The sequence below is a fragment of the Lynx rufus genome, unplaced genomic scaffold (assembly GCF_022079265.1).
Source record: "Lynx rufus isolate CCGP_SWC_20201006 ecotype Redwood Valley unplaced genomic scaffold, mLynRuf1.p SCAF_4, whole genome shotgun sequence".
NCBI classification, from domain to species: Eukaryota; Metazoa; Chordata; class Mammalia; order Carnivora; family Felidae; genus Lynx; species Lynx rufus.
Genome location: NW_025814856.1, coordinates 2,796,236 through 2,820,167, shown reverse-complemented (window position 1 = coordinate 2,820,167; position 23,932 = coordinate 2,796,236). Strand labels below are relative to the sequence as shown.

Genomic DNA, 23,932 nt, shown 5'->3' with positions numbered 1-23,932 from the left:
ACCCCCCCCCCTTCCCATACATTCACACAGATCCTTCGGGAACCCTGCTTTGCTGGGCTGTTTTCTAAGCCTCGTTTGGGGGGGGGGCTGGGGGCACCAGAAAATCTGTGTCTCCTTACAAAAAGCCTCCTCCTTCAGACAGCCTCGCCACAGATCCCCCCACCCCCCACCCCAGCCTCTCTCTTCTGCCCGCTCCGTTGCAAGGTGGTTTTAGCCTCTAGCGCTGTGTGGCCCCGGGCAAGTGAATAAACCCCTCTGAGCTGCACTTCGTCATCCCCCAAGTAGGGAAATGACGCTGGCCACAAGGGGTAGCTACGTGAACCAGGAAGGAGCGCTTGGCTGACCAGTTACCGGGCATCATTCTTCTCACTCCGGTGCTCAGCAGGCGGCTGCCACCAGCCCCTCTGTGCCCCTCGGGTGGGTGGGTCCTGCCTGTCGCCTACAGGGACACCCTGGCCCTCTCCTAGCTTTAAGCGTGAGCCCCAGGCAGCCCTTTGGTGGGAGGTGGCTACCCGGGGTGGCATTCTCTGGCATCACCCAGGGCAGCGGACCCCGGGGGTCAGGGCCACTTTGCGTCAGACCCTGGGGGTCATCTGCACGGAGCCCCTCCCTCAGAAGGCTCTGCCCCCACCGTCTGTTTAACAGGACGCCCCGTACTTTCTTTCGCGTGGGTCCCGAGACCCTGCAGGGGGAGGCCTGGTGGGGGGGTGGAGGGGGGCGGGGAGTCTGCCCGGCCCGCCCCGCCTCTGCCCAATAGATATTCTTGCCCTGACCTTTCCCGGGCACAGACGGAACAGCCTGCCTCCCGCTGTCCCGTGCCAGCCTCCATTGTAAGCGCTCGGAGAGTTAAAAGGACACGCTGTGAATCTATTAACCGCCCAGTCGCTGGGAGTCTGGGAAAGACCCGTCTGCTCTCCCCGCCCCCCATCGAGGCCTCCTTGGCTGCGCTCCGCTCTCCGGCCGCCCGGAGGACGCGGGGCCCGGGCCGGGTGCCCGGCCCCGGGGCCTCTGACCCAGGAGCGCCCGTCCTCCGGGCGTCCCCCACCCGGGCCCCGAGCCGCAGGGTCCCCCGGCTGAGCGGGGAAGGTCTGGGCTCTTGGGCCCGGCTCTCCCCGCCTCCCTCCCCCCACCATCTGATTGTGGACCCCGCTCACGCCTCCCATGCTGTTGTTTTAATTAAACTCTGAGGAATCGGGCGCAATGTGGTACGCGACGAACATTTTTGTTTAATTAGGAGCTCCTGGTGCCGTCAGACGGCCCAGCCTCCCCCGGCGCCCGCTCGCCTGCCCCCCACCCTGCTGGCTGCCGCCCACACGCACTCACGGGGACCCCCGAGGGCTGCACGCTCGCGGGAAGGGCTCACGTGTGAGCACGCGTGGGGTGTGGATGCTTCCCCGGTGGGCGCACGCCGGCTTTGAGCTCCAGGAATTGAGGCCCGGTGGTCTGGGCCTCAACTTCCCGTGATGCCACCGGGAGCCAGTCAGAACCACCTTTGGGGTTCAGGCCTCAGGCCCAGGAAGAGCAAACCGGGCCTGACCCACCTTGGACAGGGTCCAGCCACCTTCTCAGACGCAAACGGGTCCAGTCTGGGGGGCTGGGACTTCTGCAGCCGGCCCCTCCCAGTTTTCTCGGGGCTTAGCCGGGCCCCAGCCTTGCTGCGTCCTGGCCGTAGGACCCGGGGCGGGTATGTTTCTGGCCGAGCCTCAGTTTCCCCCGCTGTGAAATAGCTCCCATCTCTGAGGAGGGCACAGGAAAATACCTGCACGGCGCCTGGTTACGCAGTGGACGGGACTTGGGACTGGGGCCGTCGGGCCTCCACGCGCGGCTGGACGCGGGCCACTGCTTTCCTTTCCCCCTGGAGAAACGGGACGGTGCTACGCCTGCCTGCCTCTCCCTGGCCCCATCTTGGCTTTCTGTCCCCTGACCGTATGCCTGGGGCTCAGACCTCTCCCCCACGGGGGCGTTTTTCCAACCTGTTCCCCAGCCCCCCAGTCCCGTCCCCCAGAGCACTCACCAGGCCTCTGCTCCTTCTGGGCATTCGTAAGCAAATGCGTGCACATCGTTTCTCTTTCACAAATAGCAGCGACATCCAGGTGGCAGGAAGCGTTCTCTGTAAAACGCCAGAGAGCAAATATCGTTGACTCTGCAGGCCAGACGCTCTCTGTCGCGACGTCTCAGCTCCGCTGCCCCAGCTGGAAAGCCACCGTAGGTGATGGGGACGCAGATGGGCGTGGCCGTGTGCCAATAAAACTTTATTCACAAAAAACGAGCAAGGGGCCGGATTTGGCCCCGGGGGCTGTAGTTTTTGATCCTTGGCCTGTACGTCTTTCCCGTTGATCCCTGCGCTCTGAGCAACGCGTCTGAGGCTCCGTAAGGTGACGTCTGCGTATTTCAGCATCGCGTCCCGCGGGGGGCCCAGCCTGTACGGAATGAGTTGACGGATGTTTAGGTTGTCTCCGGCCTTTTGCCGTTGCGAGTAGCTGCATTCCATCTCCGGTGCACGTGCCCCGTGGAAACCGTAGATGCTGAGCTGAGGGTTGGGGGTCTCTGGCGGGTGGCACCAAAGCTCCCCTCCTAGTACGGGCCGTAGCGCCCCCTCTGGGCAGCTTAACGTATTCTCTCCCGGTCCTGGAGGCGGGAGGTCTGAGATCAGGACGGGGCCGCTTCCTCGTGGGGCTGCTCTCCGTGGCGTGCAGACGGCGTCTTCTCCCCGTGTCCCCTCGGGGTCGTCCCTCTGCACACCTGTGTCATCACGTCTCCTTGTAAGGACACCATATTGGATTAGGACCCACCCCACTGGCCTCAGTCTAGTTTAATCACCCCCGTAGAGACCTGATCTCCAAATAATCACATTCTGGGGTCCCGGGGGTTCGGGGTCCGACGTCCAAATTGTGGGTGGCGGGAGGGCTCGCTTCGGCCACAACGGGGCTAATGGCTGTTTCGATTTGCACTGAGGAGCCTGGTCCTGGGCCTGGGGAGTCCTGTGTCCGTTGTGGATGGCAGGCCAGACCGGAGCTGGAGGTGTTAGAGGTCAGAGCAAAAGGGGCCTGCCTAGAGCCCAGGTGCTGGAGAGGGAGAACGAGGTGGGACAGCAGGTGGAGGCGGGGGGAGGTCCCCGAGCCGCCTCCCTTCCGTGGCGGGACCCCAGCTCGATCAGGCCACAGAGTCCGCTCTGATTTTCAAGCTCGCAGACGAAGGCCGCCTGGCACTTAGCCGGCCCGCCTCATCGCCTCAGCCCACGGCCATGTGCCTGCTGGTCCCTGGACGTTGGGGGCTGAGGGTCTCCAGGGAGAGGGGCATTTTCTCCTGGTGTCCCTCCTGCCCCCTTTAGCGTGGAGAGAAACTAGACCTTGGCCAGGGAACGGGGACATTGACACCTGGAGGCGTGGTGACTTTCCCTAGGCTAACGGCAGCTGGGACTGAGCCGTTCACTCATTGATTGGGCGCCTACTGTGTGCCAGGCCCTGCGCTGGGCAGTGGGGACACAGCGGTGACACAGATTCGTCACGATAAATAGAGTCGGTCACTAAGATATTCTGGAGTGAGGGAGGCTCAAAATGGGACAGCCGAGACCAGTGGGGCAGTGGGAGGCGAGGGTCCTGGGTCTCTCCGGAGGGTGGTGAGGACCACAGTGGACGTGCGGCAGGGGAGGGGTGGGGTTCGGTTGATGTTTTTATGTATTTTTAAATGTTTATTTATTTTTGAGAGAGAGAGAGGGACAGAGCGTGAGCAGGGGAGGGGCAGAGAGAGAGGGGGACACAGAACCCGAGGCAGGCTCCAGGCTCCGAGCTGTCAGCCCAGAGCCCGACGCGGGGCTCGAACCCACAACCGCGAGATCATGACCTGAGCTGAAACCAAGAGTCAGACACTTACCAAACTGAGTCACCCAGATGCCCGCAGTTTACGTTTTTAAAACTCCCTCTGGATGCTGTAAAGTTCCCCCAGGGTCAGCGGTGCTGACATCGGGGCTGGATCATTCTGGGGGGGGGGGGCAGCAGGGGCATCATGGGGTGTCGAGAAACATCCCCGGTCCCCGCCCCAGCTGTGGCGATCAGAATATGCCCAGACGTCCCCAGACTCGCCCCGGGTGAGAAGCTCTGGTCTGGCCTGCTGCCCCCCCCCCCCCCGCCGTCGTGTGGCGCTGGTCCACGTCGCACAGGAGGAAACGGGCCACAGGAGCTCCCCCGGCCAGGCAGGGGCCGGACCGAGATCCTGCCGGCGCCCGAGCCCGCCCTGGAGGGCTGGCCGTGCGGCAACTGGGCCCCCGCCCTGTTCTTCCCCTGTCCCCACCCTCAGAGGACCAGCTGCCCCCCGGTTTCCCCAACATCGACATGGGCCCCCAGCTGAAGGTGGTGGAACGGACGCGGACGGCTACGATGCTCTGTGCTGCTAGCGGCAACCCCGACCCCGAGATCACCTGGTTCAAGGATTTCTTGCCCGTGGACCCCGGCGCCAGCAACGGGCGCATAAAGCAGCTGCGGTCAGGTGAGCACAGGCGGCCGGGAGGATGCGGGAGCCACAGAGGGCAGTAGGGGGAGGGCAGCGTCTCCGGGGCCCGAGCCCTGGGGACTGACGGGAGACGGAAAGGCAGCGGTGTGGGGAGCCACGGGGAATGGTGAGGGTGGCCGTCTTCCGTGCCTAGCCACTGGGTACGTCCCGGGGCACGGACCGTCAAGATAATGGCGAGGCACGGGAGGCGGTAGGGGGAGAGCGCCTTCTCTGCCGAAGGCGTAGGCGTGTCCAGTGAGGATAGAACGGGGTCCGGCCGGGCCAGAGTAGAGAGGGGAGATGTCTAAGGCAAGGGCCAGTGAGCATTTCCAGCGCTGAGGCCGTGAGCCTCTCCGGAGGACGTTGGAGGCCTCAGACAGGTAAGGCAGTGGGGAGCCACAGAGAGCTACAGGCAGAGAGCATCTCCAAGACTGAAGCAGTAAGGAGGGGACGAGACACAGACGGGCAGCCCAGCCTGTGTGTCCCCGCCCCGGCTGGGCCGGAGCCCAGGGCCTCGGCCACCTTGGGATGGCTGGTCCACGGTTGTGCCTCGGCGTGGCACCCGCGTGCCCCATCTGTGAGTCTGTCTGTCTCGGGGGGCGGGGGAGGGGGGGCCGTGTGTGTGTCGTGTCCCTCGTCCCCCTGCTTCGTGACGCGTCCACGTGTGCGTGTCTGGGCTCCCCGGCGCAGGCCTGACCGGCTTCTGCCCCCCGCCCCCACCCCCCCCACCCCGAGTGCGGGCCAACACTGAGCACAGGTCCCGCCAGCCGCGCGTGGGCTCGCCCGCGCCCTCCCAGAGCAAGGCTTGCCCCCTGCATCTTGGCTGCTCGTGCACCCACGTTACCCGCCCCTCCCGGGCACGCGCGCGCTGGGTGAGTCCCCGCCTGCACACGTCGAGGCCCCACCCCTAGGCCGCCTGCGTGCAGACGCGAGGTAGGGACGTGCCCGCGGGCGTGCGCTCGCGTGTGCTGACACTCGCTGGGGCACACCTCTTTGCTTTCTCTCCCCCTTTCCCCTGAGGAGCCCGCCCTGAGCCACCCTTGCCTGAAGGCCTCCTGGCTGTTCCTACCGCCCCCACTCGCTGCCCGGTGGCCTCCTCCTCCGAGGGGTCCATCTGTTGCTGGCACGTACTAGGTGCTCGGCGAACAGAAGCTGCTTTATTGATCGGAATCAATCTGATTATCAGTCCCCCCTCCCCTCCCGGGCCCGTCCCCACCCCCACCCCCCGCCCCCGGAGAGGATTCAGGCGTCCGCCGAGCGCCCATTAATGTTCCTGTTCTCTTTTCTTGTCCCTCTGTTGTAAACGTTCAGAAACCTTTGGTAAGTCCTGTCTCTTCACCGCGTCAACGACTAACGCGCCCTCGTCGTCCCCACCCCTCCCCCGCCCCCTCTCCTCCCCCAGACTAACAGCCACTGTGACAGTAACTGTGACCCGCTCCACGTGGCATGTTTACTAACGACCCTCCCCCCCCTCCCGTCCATCTGTCCGTCCCCCACCGGCCGCCCAGCCCTCCGCAATCAGGCACCAGGGGGTTGCAGAGAGAGGAGCCCAAAAGGAAAAGAGGAAAAACAAAAAAAACCCCACAAGGCCACAAGGGGCCGTTCAGACCCCAGATCGGAGGCTAAGGGGAAGATTAAGGGAATCCTAGGGTCAGGGGACTTTTGCACCGCACAGCCCCCAGCCTTGACACGGCTGGAAAATGATAAAATGACAGAAGTTTTGGGAGCTGGGACACGGGCAGGGGACGGAGGAGGAGTTTTCTAGCCGGGCTGGCACCAGGCACTTCCTTTCCCAACATCCAGCCTGAATCCCCTGAACCAACCATGGGAGTGACTGATGTTGGCCCGGGAAAGTTCCTTCTCCTCTTCCTCAGGGGCAGAAGCAGAGCCACCTTTTCATACCTGCGAGGTCTGTCCTTTCCTTCCGATACAGCGGCCGTGGGCTGCTTGGCCGCCCCGGGAGGTCTCGCTGTTTGGCCTCTGGACCCCCATCAACCCGAGGCTGATTCCCGTTTGCTCCCAGGTAGCGAGGAGAAAGGGGCCTCGTCGGGTTGAGGATCTTGTCAGAGATCATCCACAGGCCTAGGAGGCGGGGGCGCTGGGTTCAAAGCACCCAGCCCACCCTCTGGGCTTCGGTTGGCCCGTCTGTCCATCCGCCCGTGTGCCCGTGCCACGTGGGAGGGGCCGGCGTTCTGTCCCGCGAGCCTCTCTGCCCCGGCCTGGGGTCCCCTTGTTCCTGGGGTTATCAGCTATCCACCAGCAGGAAGGCGGCTGGATCTCTCCCGGGAAGATTTGGCCCAGAATGTAACTCTAGCCCAGGACCACCTTGTGTGTGTGTGTGTGTGTGTGTGTGTGTGTGTGTGTGTGTGTGTGTGTCCCGAGTCACGCCTGCCCCCGGCGCCCGGGTGAACAAGCCGATGGCCCTTTCCTCTTTTCCTTTTGGAAGTTGAGGAGGCCGTAGGGCCCTCCCTCTGCCCTCTGTCCCCTTTCGCTGCCCTTCCCTGTCCCCATTACTCAGCCTGTCTGAAATGCCTTCCCTTTGCTCTATTAACGCCCAGCCCTGGGGCACTAACCCCTCTCCCCCTGTCGCTAACAAGATTCCCAAGTCCCCCCTCGCTCCCTGTTCCTCTTGAGAAGGAAAGAAGGAAGGGAGGTCCGTGACCTCCCTGCCTGAGCCCAGAAGGAAGGCAGCCGGCGGGCCGAGGCCGGGCCGTAGACCTCCCTGGGCCGTAGGGACTCCAGCCCTAATACCAGTCTAGAGGGGTTTCTAGACTCAGGAGATTTCCACCTCCTACAGGAAGTCTTCCTGACTGACAAGCCCTCAGATCCAGCTCTGCTCCTAGGAGCCTGGCCTCCGCTTCTTGGCAAGGCCTGCAGGGTCCAGAGGCTCAGGGCTGGCTCAGTCCCCCACGCCCCTGGGGGCAGAGTGGACAGGCCTGGCTTGTGGCCCCGCCTGGCCTCCCTGGGGCCCCCCGGCCCCCGAGGACCACCTTCTGAAATTCACCTGACTCTCTCTGCTTCCCTTACAGAAAGCACTCCGATCCGAGGTAAGAGGCTCTTTCCTTACCCCCTCCACCCACTCACGCGCTCTCTCGCTGCCCACCCAGCCCCTCAGGCTCCGCGGGGGGCTGCACCCAGGCCCCTCCCACGTATCTACCCCTCGCCGCCCCGCCCAGTGTCTGTCCAGTCTCTGTGTCTGTGTCGCTGTGTGTGGCTGAGTGTGGCCAACGGAGGCCCCTCCGGCCTCCTGGCTGCAGGGAAGGGCCTGTCTCCTCAGGAAGGGGCCGTGCCTCCCGTGTCCTCCCCCAGAGCTCTGGGGGCCAGTTTCTTATCGCTGCTCTGTACACAGACCTCGTCTGTCTTCAGCCTCAGTCTTCCCTTCTCTAAAACGAGCACGCAGAGGGGGCCTTCTGGCTCCACAGCTCCTTCTCAGCGGAGGGTCCAGCCCGAGGGAGCAGAGAGACCGTCAGGCTCAAAGGCTAAGCCCCCCACCCCACCCCCAAGTGCTGACTAGAACGGACTAGAATGGGCCGGGGTCGGAGCCCTAGGGAAGCGTCGGTGTCTGGTCCTCGCTTTGCCACGAAATGCTGTGTGACCTAGAGTAGGCTCCCTGCCCTCTCTGGGCCTGCACAGTAACCTGCCTGCCTCCCCAGAGGCTTGAGGTTGGGGGAAAATAGGAAGTGTGAAATGGGAGAAGATTCTGTGTCCACAGCCCCCAAAGAAACTGATCTGGGGTCCCGATTTGTGGGCACACATCATTTCCGTGAGACAACCGCGAACACAGTTGGGCGGAGGGGTCTTCTGGGGGAGCTTGGACTGGATTGTTGGACTCTTGGTGCCAAGAACGCTGATGCCTGTGATTCAGACACACCCGGAGATAACTCTTTTCACCTTTCACTCATTCACTCGTGGCCAAGAAGCATTTGGGTCCAGGCCTGTGATTCAGACACACGTAGAGATGTTCACTCAGTTTTGTTTAGTTATGAAAACGGAAACTTTGATCCAGGCCTTTGATTTCAAACATACTTGTGGAAACCTTTGCCTCGTTTTTATTTACTCCTAGGCGTTCAGGTATTTTACTGAGGTCTGCGATTTTAAACGTAAAGATGTTAGGGCAGCTTCATTTACTTGTGACAATGAGCATTTGTTCCAGACTTGGGTTTTCAGATATCCTTGGGGGAAACGTTAGCCTCATTCTCATTTACTCATGGGCACTGTAGTGTTTGATCGAGGCCCGGGCTTTCGTATGTTCCTGGGCAGTTGGCGTTCATTTTTATATATTGACGGGGAGCTAGGTGTTTGATCTGGGCCTGTGGTTTCAAACATAGGGGAAATCAGCCGCATTTTCGTACCCTCATAGGCATCAAGACCTTTAGTTTGGGCCTGTGATGTTCAATATGCTTGAGAATTGGCTGCTTCTTTAAACTTTTATTCACTCACAACCAACAGATTCTTTGATCCTGCCTGGTGGTTTTCAAACACACGTGTGGCGTTGCAGCCTCAGTTGGTGGGCATTAGGTTTTTCATTCAGACCTCTGATTTCAGACACTTGAAAAGTTTCCCGTTTTAGCCCACGCGTACGACGGCCGTGGCCCGGGGACCGTACATGCAAACACACTTGAGGAAGTTCGCTTCATTACCCATCAGCACCAGGGTCCTGAATCCAGGCCTGTGGTTCTGAGATTTATTTGGGGGAATCCAACCGCGGGGAAGATTCAAGCTCCTTTTTAATCAGTTTCAGGGACGGGAGGCTTTTGAGCGAGGCTTTTTGATTTCAAACATACTTGATGTGTGTCAGCCTCAACCTCCTTTCCCTTAGCTGATGCGAGAGGCAACCCAGTCCTAAGCGTCCAGTGCAGCCTTCCCGAACGTGCACGTATCCTGTGGCCGCCCCTTCGGCCCCAGGGTCTTTCAGACGACTGCTGTGGGTTGTGAACGCCAGCTCAGTCTCCCCCACCCTCTGCCTGGAGCGCCTCACTCCGTGCTTTTGCAAACACACCTCCGTGACCCGGACCTCCCCGGCGTCGTAGTTCGAGGCGGCGGTCGCTGCCCCGCGTCCGCCCGCTTTCACAGAAGGGGAGGTTTGCAGGAGAGCGCAGTGTGTTCAGGCTGGTGTTGGGCTAGGCTCGGGGTGGGGGGGAGATGAGCCAGGTGAGGCCCCCCCCCTCCGCACCCCCACCCCCCCAGGGTTTCTAGGCTAACTCCTGTCTTTTGTCTGCCTCTCTGGCCCAGACAGACCAAGAGACGGGCCGGACGGGGCTCTGGGACGGCCCGCCCAGCCCAGGCCCGGGCCTGCCCTGACTGGCCGGGCTTTCTCCCCTCTCCCCGCAGGGGCCCTGCAGATCGAGAGCAGTGAGGAGACGGACCAAGGCAAATACGAGTGCGTGGCCACCAACAGCGCTGGCGTGCGCTACTCCTCACCCGCCAACCTCTACGTGCGAGGTAGGGAACGCCGTATCCAGGTCGAAGGCAGGGACCCGTCCTGTCCTGTTCCCCTTCCCTCCTTGGGCTCACAGCCTCCGGGCTCCCCTGTTCCCTGCAGACCCGAGCAGGAGGGCCCCCGCCCCCACCGCCACCGCTGTACCCCCTGGTCACGGCAGGACCTCGGGTGAGGGGGGCATCCCTCTCTGGGCCTCAGTTTCCTTACCTGTCAGACGCAGGGGGGGGGTGGGCAGCGAAACCCCCCCACCCCCGTGCCGGTGACGCACACCCCGTGGGCGGCAGGACCTGGTGGGGAGGCAGGAGGGACCGGGGCAGGGCCGGGGGGTCGGTCTCGGGCCCACGGGGCCAGGGGAGCCTGGAGGCCTCTGCCCCGCCCCGCCCGCCTGCCCGCCCACCCGAGTCGGCTTCTGTGGTGTATCGTGCCTGCCCTCTGCTGTGTGCTTGCTTTGCTTCTCCAGACTCCGTGGCCTCTCGTAGCCCCCCCCCTTCACACCCCGCCCGCCCCGCGCCCCCACCGCCCCCCCCCAGCGCCCTCCATCCGAGAGCCGGGGAGGGGTCTCTGAGGCCCCGCCCCCTCGCCGGTCCCTGCACCTGCGGCCGTCCCAGAGCCTGGTGCCCTTCGTCCCCTAGTTGCCCCGGGGAAGGACGCGTTTCTGCCCGAGCGAGGCCAGGGCCACGGCAGGCACGGCACGCCCCGCCCCCCCCCCCAGCGCCCCGCCCCGCCCCCACCCAAGGAGGCCGCGGGGGGCGTCTGCGCGGACTTCCTCCTGGGCCCCTTGGGGTGCCCTCAGAGGCGCCGGGGTGGGGGGGGGTGCCCCCCTTGTCCCCGGGGGCCTCTGTCGTCCGCCCCTCCTCTTATCCCCGCGCTGGTTCTCTTCCGTTCTTCCAGAAATTTTAATACGCTTCCTCCTCCACCGTTTGCCGTCCTCCCTTTCCCGCCTCCCGGTGGCTGTTTCTGATCCGATCCGTGGTTTCTAGAAACAGCCGCTTCTGCCGGCAAACAGGGCCCCCCCGTTCAAACCCCGGGGGCGGCCCCGATTGGCTCTGCAGGCGTGGCCGCGCCCACACCTCTCCGGGCCTCGGTTTCCCCCGATTGAGGCACCAAGCGCCCGGCGTTCTCCAGCCGGGAGGCTGGGTGCTCCCCCCTCCCCTCCCCCCCCTTGGTCCCCATCGGGCACAGCCCCCCACTGGCCCCGAAGCAGCTCCTTGGTTATGCACCTGGGGGGTTGCGTCTTGTCCCCGAGGAGGAGGCCGCGCGGGGGGCGGGAGCGGGGGCCGTGGGCGCGAGGGTGGGCAGGGTGACCCACCGACCCACTCTGCCACGGCACCTCTGGTGAGTTGTATGGCGCGTCCACGACTCCAACTGACTGGTCTTCGTCTAACCTGCTTATTTCTCTGCAAACACCTGGGATGGGGGTTTGTAAGTCTGGCAGCGTTTAAGGACAGCGTGGACAACAGGCATGGGGCGGGGTGGGGGGGGCGGGGGGGGGGCGGCCTCTAGCGAGGGTGCGACGAGGGAGGGGGACCCCCGCGTCCTCAGCCCCCTGGAGGTGGGGTCCCCAGCATGAGCCTCCGATCTTTTGGGGGTCCAGCCTCCCAATCTCTGCCTGGGTCTCAGACGCTCCCAAATTGAATTAAGAAAAAAAAAAAAAAAAAAGGAAAAAAAGAAAAAGAGAATCGTGGAGGACAAATGTAGATCTTATATGTGGAGCAAAGGAAAAAAGGTCTCATTGCTGTTCGTTTTTATTTTTTAATTTTAATTTTTCTTTTTGGTTTAAAGAAAAAACAACAAACGTGCAGCTTTTAGCCTTGAGAAGTCCTCTTTTTACTCTCTGTATCTCCCCTATTTTTTCTCTCCTCCCCATGTCATTGTGTTCTGCATCAAACCCCCTTTACATCCCTCAGAGCTTCGAGAAGGTTGGTGTGTTTTTTTCTTTTTTACTTTCTTTACCCACATTTTTACATTCCGAACGTGACACGCACACACACGAAACGCACACAGACACGCACCCGCGCGCGCGCACACACAGACACGCACACGGACACACACAGACAAAACGAAAAAGACGGAATAACGAATCGTAAGCGCAAAGCGGACAAAACAAAACAAAACAAAACAAAAAAACCGCCAAGCGAGAGCAAAAACCCAGAAAGACACGAAAATCTCAGCCGCGCCCAGCCCGGCCTAGGGCCGGCCGCACACATGCGATGCTTGCATTGTGGTCGCCTCTATGCATCCGTTGGTAATGTTGTTGCTAAGTTTTTTGCACCCCTCGTCGTCATGGTAACTTGGGCCTGATGCATGCTGGGAGAATGTAAAAATTTCTCTGCATGCCACTCTTGTCGGTTTGGTGAATTCCCAGCGCCTTCTGTTGGAGTGTTTCTCGTCTCCCGTTCTGTTTTCTTTCTCCTTTGGTTTTCTTCGTATTTTCTTCCTTTCCTTTTATTTAAGTATTATTACTATGATTTGGGTTTTGTTTTGTTCTTGGGGGGGAAAAAACCGATCCGTTCGTTTTTTTTTCCCCCTCCCATCCCCGTTCGCCCCGTCCCCTTCTTCCCCCGAAGCGTTTCGTCTTTGGTTCTGTCTCGTGTTTCCGTGCTATTTGGTTTCGGTTTCTTGGGCTGAGCTGTTCTGTGGTTGTTCCCCAAACGCATTGTGATTTAAAAGCCAGTGTTCCTGTCCCAGCTACCATCCAGGAGGGCGGGTCGGGGTCCCACAGCTGGGATGCTGGGGCAGAAAGTGACCGCCCGGGCTCAAGGGGCACAAGGGAGGTGGCATGATAGACAGATGCTGGGGGTGTGTGAGGAGAGCAGCCCAGCTTGCCTGCCCTCGCTGGACAGCCCCCTTTTACCCAGAGCTGGCGCCCTCAGCCCCACACCGCAGCCATGTTGGAAGGGGGCTTAAGCAGGCACGTTCCCGTCTTTCTGCCTCGACGTGAGACCACCTCCCCGCTCTCCCAGACAACCCAGAAGGCAGGCCTTTGAAGCACAGCTAAATGGGCAGCCAGCATTTTGAGATCCACGTGGCGGCAGTCCAAATGTGAGGAGTGGCTACCTAACCGGAGCGTTCTCCCGAAGCGATGCACGCTTGGCACGTAGGCAGCGCTCAGAATGGCAGCTGTGTGATGACGTTCCCATCCTGGCTGGGCACGAGTACAAAACTGCCTGTCAGCAAGTGTAGCGTGACCGACTTTGGAAGAAATACTTGGCCGCTTATCCTCCCCGCCCCCTTCAGTGCTATGCCTCCGCCTCCCAGGCGGTGTTGGCCGCTTCCTCCACACCTCCCCCCCCCCCCCCCCCCAGCTCTGGGCCCAGTCACAGACGTCTTGTCCAGCAACACAGCACGGTCACTTTCTGAGTACCTGAGCATCAGAACTGTGGAATTCTGGAGAATCCCAGGGGAACTTTGGACATAGCCTCTCCCCCTCCCCCTCTGCCTCCCCTGCTCTCCCACTGCCTGCATCTCCCTCTCTCTCTTTCTCTCTCTCTCTTTCTCTCTCTCTCTGTCTCTGCCTCCCCCAGTCTCTCTCACTCCTGCAAACCTGCAGAGATGCACACTCCTGTCTGCTCCCTCCCTAAAGAAAGGCAAGCCCTTGAGAACACTACCCCAGCCCCAAATAAAAACTCGATTTAGATTTCTAGCCCCTGCCCCCCCACCCCCAGCTGCCTACCCAACAACATAAGTGGAGGTTGAGAGAAGGGGCCAGCCTGTTGGGGTCACCGGTTTTTCCCCTCTTGTCCCTCCCCTTCCTTCCCTAAACTCTCACTTACTGTGAAGTCCACGGCCAAGTTGGCCAGAGGACCTCAGATGCAGTGAGAGGAGATTCGTTTCTCCTGTCTCCTTTTTAACCCAGTGCGAGAGCTACCCGGCCGACCCTCAGAGGAGCGGGTCTCCCAGCGCCTCCACCAAAGCTGGGTCCCAGTGAATTCAAACCGAGGGGCGGCAGAGGGTCTTGGGCTCCGGCCAACCTGGATTCAAAGCCTGCCTCTGCCCCTCCCTGACTGTGTAACCTCGGGCCAGTCACCTGATCGCTTGGGGTCCCATTGATCTGAACCAGAAGGATCCTTCCTGCACCGGCTGGCACGGTAGTTGGCAGAAGAGTCCGTTGAGCTAATTAAATGCTCGAGTACGATCTGAGCAAGTCCCTTTCCTTCCTTGGGGACCCCACTTGCCCCACCAGGTACTTACTTCACAGATCCGCTGTTTGGGTAAGACGGCCGTGGTAAACCGCTTTGAAACGACTTGTAGGGCAGAAGTCAGTTCATGTGCTCAGATGTCATTTTTCACTGGTGCTTTTCCTTTTACATTGTTGCCAGTGCAGAGCTAGCTGCAAGGATTCTCTCCCCCCCAGGCCTAACTCCCATTCATAGTTAGCCCGCTTCTGCTGACCCTCGGCGGTTCTGGGGGCGGGATGTTCAGACCACGTCCTTCTCCTCTTGAAATGGATCTCTGAAATACAAAGGCCCAAATCCAAACCAAGCCCCCGTCTTTTCTTTTTTTAATACAGCCAGCGTGCCCCTTCCAGAACCCCCCTAGGGAGAGCCGCAGCTTAGGTTTTTGACAAGGCGGCGAGGTGATCAGATGACACTCTCTCTGGCTGTGAATTTTCTTGCTTGTCTCTTTAACATCAGGCTTCAAGGGATCGCTCAGTGGCTAAAGGTGGTGTCTTTAGCGCTTGGTTCGTCGAACCCACGGTGCACGGGACCCAGTTAAATGGTGTGCCACCCTCCTGGTGTTGTGAGAGTTTGCGGGGAGAGCCCTCTTGGGGAAGGTCGGCTCACCTTCCGGGCACTCAGGATATCTTTAGGGTTTGGGAGGAAGTCAGATGGGGCTGGGATAATTTAATGACAGGTCTCGAATGCTGAGCTGAGAAACTAGGACTCGATGCCCAGTGCCCGTGGGGGGTCTGGATTGCCCCGATTTCTCCTGTTCTTCAGAACTCTGTGACCCGTCCCCAGGCCTTTGCAGATCAAACCATAGCATGGGATTTTATGGGACAGGTTGTTCTTCAGGTTAAATTTCTGGCACCCAAGCCGTGTCATTGGTGGATATGACGCCTAGGTGTTGTCCTTACCTCCTGGATCTCCCCCCGCCCCGGCCCCCCTGAAACAGGAGTAGATACAGATACTGGGTCTGGAAGCCCCCTGAAATCCCCGTATCTCCAGAAAGATTCCCGTTGGAGCGTGTTGTTGAGTTTCCTGGTCCCTGCTGATCACGCCTGGCCGTGCCTCCCCCTACCCTGCCCCCGAGGCCCCTGACCTGACCCCGACAGGACCAGCCCTTCTCATCCCACCCTCATCCCCAGGGGAGAGGGGGCGCCAGGGTGGGGAGGCAGGCTTCCTCTGTTTGGGCTTGGCGGGCGGCAGGGAGGGGGCGTTCCGCAGGAACACTGAGCTCTCGAACCTCTCGCCTGCTGCCTGCCTCACACCCTTTGCATCGCTGTTTCCTCTGTTTTGGCGGTTGGGGGGCGGGGGGGGGGAGTGAGGGGAATATTAGATTACACCTTGTCGTCTGGAAAGCCCTGCGTCTCTGGCGGTCGCAGCGAGGGGTGGCAAGGAAGTCATTCAATTGGCAAGATGTCAACCCATTTTCTGCTAGAACCAAACAAAAAAATTAAAAAAAAAAAAAAAAAGTGGGGACAGAGAGAGAGAGAGAGAGAGGGCACCAAAAAAAGGAAAATCAATGTCTGCAGTACAGCAAAACATCCAGCTGAAAATGCTTAACAACTTGCCGAGGCCGCTGGTCAGCCCGTGGGCCGGGGTCCAGCCAGGTCCCTCCGGGCCTTGCACGCTATCTCGATGGCGGAGGGAGCTGGTGGTGGGAGGGAGGAGGCAGGATTGTGCAAAGGGGGCAGGAGCAGAAAGACGCCCAAGGCGGGCCACGGGGCAGCACCCCCGCTCCCCGGGCCACAGGCTGGGGCTCCACGGAGGGGCTGAGAAACGGCTTTGGACTCGATGAGACTCGGACCCCCCTCCCTTCCCCGGACAGGTGTAATCTAAGCTTCAGTAAACCCGTGGAGGCTGCACAACTTCTTGGCATCTCTCCCCCCACCCTCCCCACCCGCGCCCTCATTTTGGAGTCTGGAGGAGTAACCCGGTGGCTTCTCTGACCCCAAAATGCCAGGCAGAGCTCTCCCCCCCCCACCCCCCATCCCCCCTTGGAGCTGCGGCTTGCCGAATCGTTGAGATGTCTGACACTGTTGAGTTCCCTACCTAGTGCTGCAACCAGATCACCTCACTTTTGAGTTTTCCCTCACCCCTCCCCACCCTTTCTCCCCTGAACCCCCCCCCCACCCCCTTTTTGGTTTTTGAGTTTCTGCCTCTTCCTGCCTGGGGGAGGGGTCGTCTCCCGGTTGCTTTGACGGTTTTTGAGTTGTTTTTCCATGTGAATCGGGGTTTGAAGCGACCCACCCCCCCCAGCCCGCCACCCCCCCCACCGCCCACCCTCCTGACCCCCTCACCCATGCGGGTCCCCCCCGCTGGGACCCCCGGCTACTCGGTGACGAGAAGAGCTGGAAACGAGAGCCAGCTGGAGCATGCCGAGGACCAAGGCTGGTCCCCTTATAACCTGCCTGGACCCTCCATTCAGGTCGGTAATTGGGGGCGGGGGCCCCGCGGGGCCACTCCGTCCTGTGGGCTCTGCACCCACGTTACTTTCTAACCCGCACCTCAAGCTTGCAGCCGGGGGTGGAAAGATGTCGTGGGTGGGTGTCCGCACCAAACTGGGCAGAACACAGTGTCAGCCACCCCGCCCTGGCTGGCTGGGAGGTTGCCCAGAGGCCTACTGAGGCCCCCCCCCCCAGGGGGTTCTGAGCCACCTAGCGCCGGTGGGCATGATCCTCCCCAAACTCGTGGCAAACCAGCCCTCTCCCTCCACAGCACACCCTTAGAAGCAGATGAGGTAGATGAGAAAGCACGTAGGCAAAGGTTCTCAGCCGTCAGCCTTCATAGCATCTTGGCAGATCCATTTAACTGATGGCTGCTGGCCATGTTTGGGATCGTGAGCACTGACACGACTACTGCTGACCAGTGCCCTTCCGCATGGACTGACTTATCACGAACGACGCGTACGGCAGGTCTTTTACATATTGGAGATAGCATGCTTTGTCCGTGCTTTTGAAAAAAGTCAGAGGTACCTTCCAAGGCTCCCCACGGGGAGATATTTTAAGATAAGTTCAGATGTGTATGGGGTCTTTGGGGCAAGATATTGAGCCTTACACGGGGATAAATTTGGCTCATATTTAACCTTTAAATCATAAAGCTGGCTCTTCCTCCCTTTGACGTTCTCATAATCCCTTTCAACATGGGCGTCTTACTAATGGCTTCTGGATGTTTATTATGATGGCTGCTGGGTAGCATTCAACTGGTGGCCACTGGTTACTATTCACGTGATTGGAATATATAGGTGATGAGGTACTTTTGCCCTCTTTGCTGCCCCCCGGAAGGTAAAGACATGAGTTGAAAGAGCCAGGTGCCAAGAAGAGACACCTACCTGGCTGCAAGTCTCACCACTTAGCCATGGTGAGACAAGACCCGCTTTACCTGAGAGGCAGGGTCCAGGCATACCTGGCTTGGAGCTCTGGTCCCACCAGTTCCTTTGCGCCCTCCAGCTAGCCCTGTCACTTCTCTGAGCCTCCAGTCCCTCGTCTCATCTGCCACACAAAGTTGGAAGGGATAAAACGAGATGGGCATTCGATAGAAATTCTGTTTCCTTTTTAACTAATCCATCCCAAACCCTGTTGAGGTGGAGAATCTAGTTGACCTCCCTGCCCCACCCCCCACCCTGGAAGGCCGGAAGGGATCTTCACAGGCCCCTCGCCCAGGCTGAGTACCTTCTGTGTGCTGGGGTACGTCAGTCAACTTCATGGCCTTCTCAGCGTGTCCCCAGTTGCCCCCATTTCATGGGTGGAGAAACCGAGGCTCTGGGAGGATGAGGGGCCTTCCCAAGACCACAGGGCTTTTTCACCCACGTCACCGTCTCCCACCTCTGCCTGGAGAGGTTTTCTGGGAGCTTCTGAGGTCGTGAGGGATTGCCTTGCTGTGTGGTCAGCGAGTCTGTGATCAGGGCTGTTCGTTGAGCCCTGACCAGGGCCAGGGTGTCCCCGAGAAGTGGGGCTGGGTTGGTTTGCCCCGAAGGTTCTTTCTCTGCGAGGATCTCACCTCTGTGGCCACCTCGAACCCTCAGCCGGGGCTCCTGGGTGCTGGGCGGGCAGGCCAGACCCTGTGTTCTGCTGGGGGCGGGGGGGCACCTCCCTGGGAAAGCCACAGCCCTCCTCCCTTTCAGACCCCGATTTTCAGCCCCACACTCATTCCATGTGTTTTTGTTTTTGTTTTGTTCTTTTTTTTTTCTTTTTTCCTTCTTGCTTTTGGGGGTTGTGTTTCCGAGGGGATTTTTTTGTTGTTGTTCGGTTGGGGTTTTTTTTTTTTGGTTTTTTTTGAGGGTTTTTTTTTTTTTTTTCCTTTTTTCCGCTTTGTTCTTTCATTTGTTTCTCCTGGTTTTGCTTTGGACGTCGATGCCGTTTTCTGTCCTTGATTAATTAGCTCCCCACACTCATCCCCCATCATGTTCTGTTTCCATGACAACGCAGCGTCGGGCATCCCGCTCGTGCCTCGCTGTGGATGCCGGCGGCTGGCCTGGACCGCGTCCGCTGGCTGGCCAGACCCCGTTCTCCCCTGACTCCCCCCCCCCCCACCCTCCACCCAGCCCTGCCAGAAAGCCACCCCCCCATCTCAGCGCCCCGCCCCTCACCCCCAGTCCGTCTGCATGGCCCCTCTGTCTCCCCCCACCCGTACCCCCCACTCCCCCCCCCCCTCCAGCGATACCTTCTACGGCCTCCATCCTGTCTCCCACGTGACACTGGACTTTTCGTGGGGCTTCCTTTTCCGAAGGGCTGCCGCTGCTTTGCTCTGCCTCCCACCCCCACGGAGCTCCCGCCTCCTCTTTGCCTCCATCCGGATTCAGGGAGCAAGGGTTGGGACTTCCAGCTCGGAACCCCGGGCTGGAAGAGCGGGAACCGCTTCCCCCCGGAGCCCCCTCCTCTGTTAGGGCAAGTCAGGCCCCTGCCAGCCACCCCCCTGCCGCCGGCAGGTGACATCAGGCGGGGCAGGGTGCCAGACGTCACTTCGTGGCCCCGCGTGGCCTTGTCGAGCCTCCAGTCTGTCATCTCTCTAGTGCGAGACAAGACCCCTTGACCCACCCGAAGCTGGGGACCCACCCGCGTGGCTTGAGGTCCCGAGATTCTTAGCCAGGGACGGCCTCTTCCTGGCTCGAACGATCTGCTGGGGTCAGCCCAGGTCCTTCGGGCTGCAGTTAGTGACACGGCTCCTGGGGAGCAGCCACGCCTTTCTGGAAGTTCAGGCGTCCCGTTAGCATCCGCGCCCTGCCCCCCGCCCCCACCCCGAAACCCGTCCAACTTCCGAAAACGGAGCCCCCGAAATGCTTCCTGCCGCCTTCACCGTCCGCGAGGTTGGGACAGAAGGCTGCACCCGCCTCCCCGCTGAGAAACGCGCAGAACATGTCCCTGTTTTCTCAACGTTCAAGCTCATTCCCTCGTTTTATTATTATTATTATTATTATTATTATTATTATTAATATCCTATTCTGCCAGGGCTCTGATGTGACAATGTGACATGTCACATTGGGTCACATCCGCTAGAATTAATATGCAGATTGCAGTGGGCCCCCTCCTCCCTCCTCCTCTGTCTCCGCCCCCCTCTCTCTGGGCCTCTCTTCCTGTTCTGTCTCTCCCGTGGCTCCTGTCTCTTGTCTCTGGCACCCACGAATGTGCACCGAAGGCCCCCGAAACCAGGCTTCTTCCTTGCATCACCTCTCTGTCCCTCCTTCTGCCTCTCTCTTTCTCTCCCTCTCTCCCTCTCTCTCTCTCTCTCTCTCTCTTCCTCTCTCTCTCTGTCCTTCTCTCAACCAACCTATTTTGCATGCTGTTTGTGATTCTGAGAGCTGCATCTATCAATGGAAACTTGTCAGATCCGACAGAAGCTTTTAGAAGGGTTTCTATACCCCAAAACCACAAAAATTTCATTAGAGTTTCTCATCTTTTCCTTGAGGGCACCCCCCCCCGGGAAGTGGGCAGGGCCCCCGAGTCACCGGAGGGGACGAGGGTGGGGGGCCGAGGTCCCGGCCCCCTCTGCCTTCCAGCACCGCTGGTTTCCGTGACCTCCCTGCTCCCCGACGTCCTCAGAGCCCCCGCCACCTGCCCCCAGAATCTTCCGAAGCTCCCCGCTTGGGAGAGCGGGTGGAGGGGCTGCTCCCCGAAGCCACGTCTGTCAGCAAAGATGAGAAACAGCTGATAAATTTTTGTGTTCGTAACTGTGCTGTGACCAGCCACTCTGGTCTCTGAAACCCTGTTGCTATGGAATAATGCTTTGTGTCTCTTTTATTATATATCGATATATCTCTCTATATATTGTTTGTGGAGTACCTTCCTTTGAAGTTTTTGGTTTCTTTGTGTTGGAATTTGCTTTTTTAATTTGGTTTTTTTCTTTTCTTTTCATTTGGAAGAAAAAAAAAAACAACTTCAGCTGGGGGGAAGGGAACAGCCTTGTTTATATTTAAATTGTTTTCCGCTTTTTTTTTTCCTTTTTTTCTTTCTTTCTTTCCTTCCTTCTTCCTTTCTTTCTTCCTGCTTTTCTTTCTGTTCCCCTCTGCATCCCGTCTCCCCACCCCCCACCCTGTGCATCTCGCTCCCACCCGCCCGCCGCCCACCCCCAGTCCGCCGCGTGGCCCCGCGATTCTCCATTTTGCCCATGAGCCACGAGATCATGCCAGGCGGCAACGTGAACATCACCTGCGTGGCCGTGGGCTCGCCCATGCCGTACGTCAAGTGGATGCAGGGGGCCGAGGACCTGACGCCCGAAGACGACATGCCCGTGGGGCGGAATGTGCTGGAACTCACAGACGTCAAGGACTCGGCCAACTACACGTGCGTGGCCATGTCCAGCCTGGGCGTCATCGAGGCTGTGGCCCAGATCACAGTGAAATGTAAGTGTGGCCCATGGGGCACAGGGAGGCCGAGGTCATCCCTGGGCCCCGGGCACAGGTCAGGGGTCCAGGTAGAGAGCCTTTGAGTTACCATTCCGGCTTTGGTCATTCGCGGCTGGGAAGGGGACGCTTGTTTTGTGAACAGACGTCTATCGGTTTTCCATTATCCTGGGCCCGGCCCCGCGGACTGAGGCACGGTCTTGTGCCGAGCAGAGAGCCCGACGTGTGACACGCCCAGGTAGCCAGACAGCCACGATACAAGCTGATCAGGACTGTGATGGGGACCGTGTGGCCCTGTTCAGACCCCCCAGAGTCGAGGGTCTCACCACCCCCCCCGCCCCCCAGAAAAGTTAGGTCAGAGAAAGATTAAAAGTTGAACAGGAATGAGCCAAAGAAGATGAAGAGTGTTTCTAAGAAAAGCAAACAGCCTGTGCAGACTCAGAGAGCTGGAGCTGGGACAGGGGACCGCGGGGGTCGCCTGATGGCTCAAGTTTGTGATGAGATTCAGAGGAAGGTGCCCCCAAATCGTTTTCTAGCTCTAGAACAGGAGCCAGCAAACTACAGCCTCCGGGCTGAATCTGGCCCTCCCCTTGTTTTTTATAAATAAAGTTTTATTGGCACATGACCATACCCAGTCATCCATGCCTTGTCTGTGACAGCTCTCCCGCTCCAGCAGCAGAGCTGAGTCGTCTCAACCCGGCCTGCAAGGCTCAAATAGTTACTGTGTGGCCCTTTGGAGGCGGAGTTTGCCAAGCCCTGTCCTAGAGCCATGGAAAACACGAGCATCAGCTGGTTTGTTGGTCATCTTGCTGAGCGAGTGAGCCTCTCCTGGGGCCGGTGTGGTGTAAGAATTTGGGACGAGTGGGAGAGAAAGTCACGATCATCCAGGTGCTAGGAGCGTAGAATCGTGAGCAAAACTCCGGCCTCTGCTAAGCACCGGGCGAGGGCGCCTGTGGCCTGGGTGGTGCGGGAAGCTTTAAGGAACGAGAAACAGCTGGCCGTGTGGCCCCTCTGGGGTTGGAGCATTTCAGGTACAGGGAACAGCAAGTGTGCTGTGGGAACAGACAGCGTGGCTGAGCAGAGTAAACCACGGAGACAGGGCACCAGCAATTTCAAAAGTCAATGTTTTTCTTCAAGGGTAAATTTTTTTTTTTTTTTAAGTCAGCATTTTCAGCTTTACGGGCCACGTGGTCTCTGCTGCAGCCCCCCCCCCCCCAGCCCTGCCCCTGTCGCGCGAAAGGAGCCATCTTGTGATACGTAGGCGCGGCTGTATTCTAATAAAACTTTATTTATAAAAGCAGCTGCTGGTCCTCGGGCCATGGTTTGCGGACCCCTCCTACAGATGGTGGGAACGGGGGTCACCGGGCCCGGGGGTCGTTGGCGAGGAAGTCAAGGCGCAGCGAGGGCCTTCGGGCTCTGCAGCCAGGGTGCCTGACGTGTGACCGTGCCTGCCACCCACAGCTCTCCCCAAAGCCCCGGGGACGCCTGTGGTGACTGAGAACACAGCCACCAGCATCACCATCACGTGGGACTCCGGCAATCCAGACCCCGTGTCCTACTATGTCATCGAGTATAAATCCAAGAGCCAAGACGGGCCGTACCAGATCAAGGAGGACATCACCACGACGCGCTACAGCATCGGGGGCCTGAGCCCCAACTCGGAGTACGAGATCTGGGTGTCGGCCGTCAACTCCATCGGCCAGGGGCCCCCCAGTGAGTCGGTGGTCACCCGCACGGGCGAACAGGCCCCGGCCAGCGCCCCGCGGAACGTGCAGGCCCGCATGCTGAGCGCCACCACCATGATCATCCAATGGGAAGAGCCCGTGGAGCCCAACGGCCTGATCCGGGGCTACCGGATCTATTACACCATGGAGCCTGAGCACCCCGTAGGCAACTGGCAGAAACACAACGTGGATGACAGTCTGCTGACCACCGTGGGCAGCCTGCTGGAGGACGAGACCTACACTGTGCGTGTGCTGGCCTTCACCTCCGTGGGCGACGGGCCCCTCTCGGAGCCCATCCAGGTCAAGACGCAGCAGGGAGGTGAGGGGCCTGGGGGAGGCGTGGCCTCCGCGGGGGTGGGGGTGGGCCATCCAGGTGTCTGGGGCCCCAGCTGTCCGCGGGTTTCTGGTCCTTTCCTTACGGGCTCAGGTTTCAGGACCTCGAGTCCAGAAAGACCCAACGGCTGTCCAAGTGCAGGGACGGGAGCGTTGGAGCTGCCGTTACAGAGCGGGCCCAGGACGAGGGGCCGTGTTTCGAAACGTCCCCACGGTTTCTCCGCCATTTAATGTAGGGGAAGCAAAGAGAGCACCGGCGTGATTTGAAAAGGAGGGTTTTTTTGGTTCGGTTTTGTTTTTGTGGTTGAGGTTTTTTTCCCCCCACTGGTAGTGGGGAAATTGAAATTGTCAGTTAGGGAGCTCCTGGGAAAATAAGAGAAGTAACAGTGGAGAACATTCCAGAAGCATCCAGAACACGATCGAGAGCAGCCTTTCCTTCGGGGCGGTGCTGAGCATCACGGGGCCCTTTTTGGGAGCCTGGGGACACCTGGCGGGTTGGGCACCCTATGGAGTGGACCCTTCCCCAGTCACCCCCACCCCCCGTTTCCCCTCCTCCCCTCTCCCCTCCCTGCAGTGCCCGGCCAGCCCATGAACTTCAGGGCGGAGGCCAAGTCGGAGACGAGCATCGGGCTGTCATGGAGCCCCCCACGGCAGGAGAGCATCATCAAATACGAGCTCCTGTTCCGGGAAGGCGACCACGGCAGAGAGGTACTGGGCACCGGCGGGAGGGGGCCGGGCGGGGCGCCCTCGGGTCTCGCTGACTCGATGTCTCTCTTCCTCCGCTCTCGCCCCGCCCCCCCCCCCCCCCCCCCCCCGCCTCCGTGGATGCCGCTGCGTCCCTCTTCCTCCTCCTTCCCTCTGCCCTACTTTCTGCTCTGCGCTGCTCTCTGATTCATCGATGTCTCTGTTCCTCGGTCTCTGCTCGCCTTGTGTCTCTTTCACAATC

The 23,932-nt window shown here is 59.9% G+C and overlaps 1 protein-coding gene across 2 annotated transcripts in view; it reads left to right on the top strand.

The window, feature by feature from the left end:
* Nucleotides 1-23,932, top strand: part of PTPRS (protein tyrosine phosphatase receptor type S) — a 59,300-nt gene that overhangs the window by 7,893 nt on the left and 27,475 nt on the right. For both annotated transcript variants that reach the window (XM_047096816.1, XM_047096817.1), the window contains exons 4-8: nucleotides 4,297-4,485; nucleotides 9,820-9,930; nucleotides 20,660-20,929; nucleotides 22,391-22,972; nucleotides 23,561-23,694. In XM_047096816.1, coding sequence (XP_046952772.1) covers nucleotides 4,297-4,485; nucleotides 9,820-9,930; nucleotides 20,660-20,929; nucleotides 22,391-22,972; nucleotides 23,561-23,694 — 1,286 coding nt within the window. The remainder of the gene's footprint in view (nucleotides 1-4,296; nucleotides 4,486-9,819; nucleotides 9,931-20,659; nucleotides 20,930-22,390; nucleotides 22,973-23,560; nucleotides 23,695-23,932) is intronic.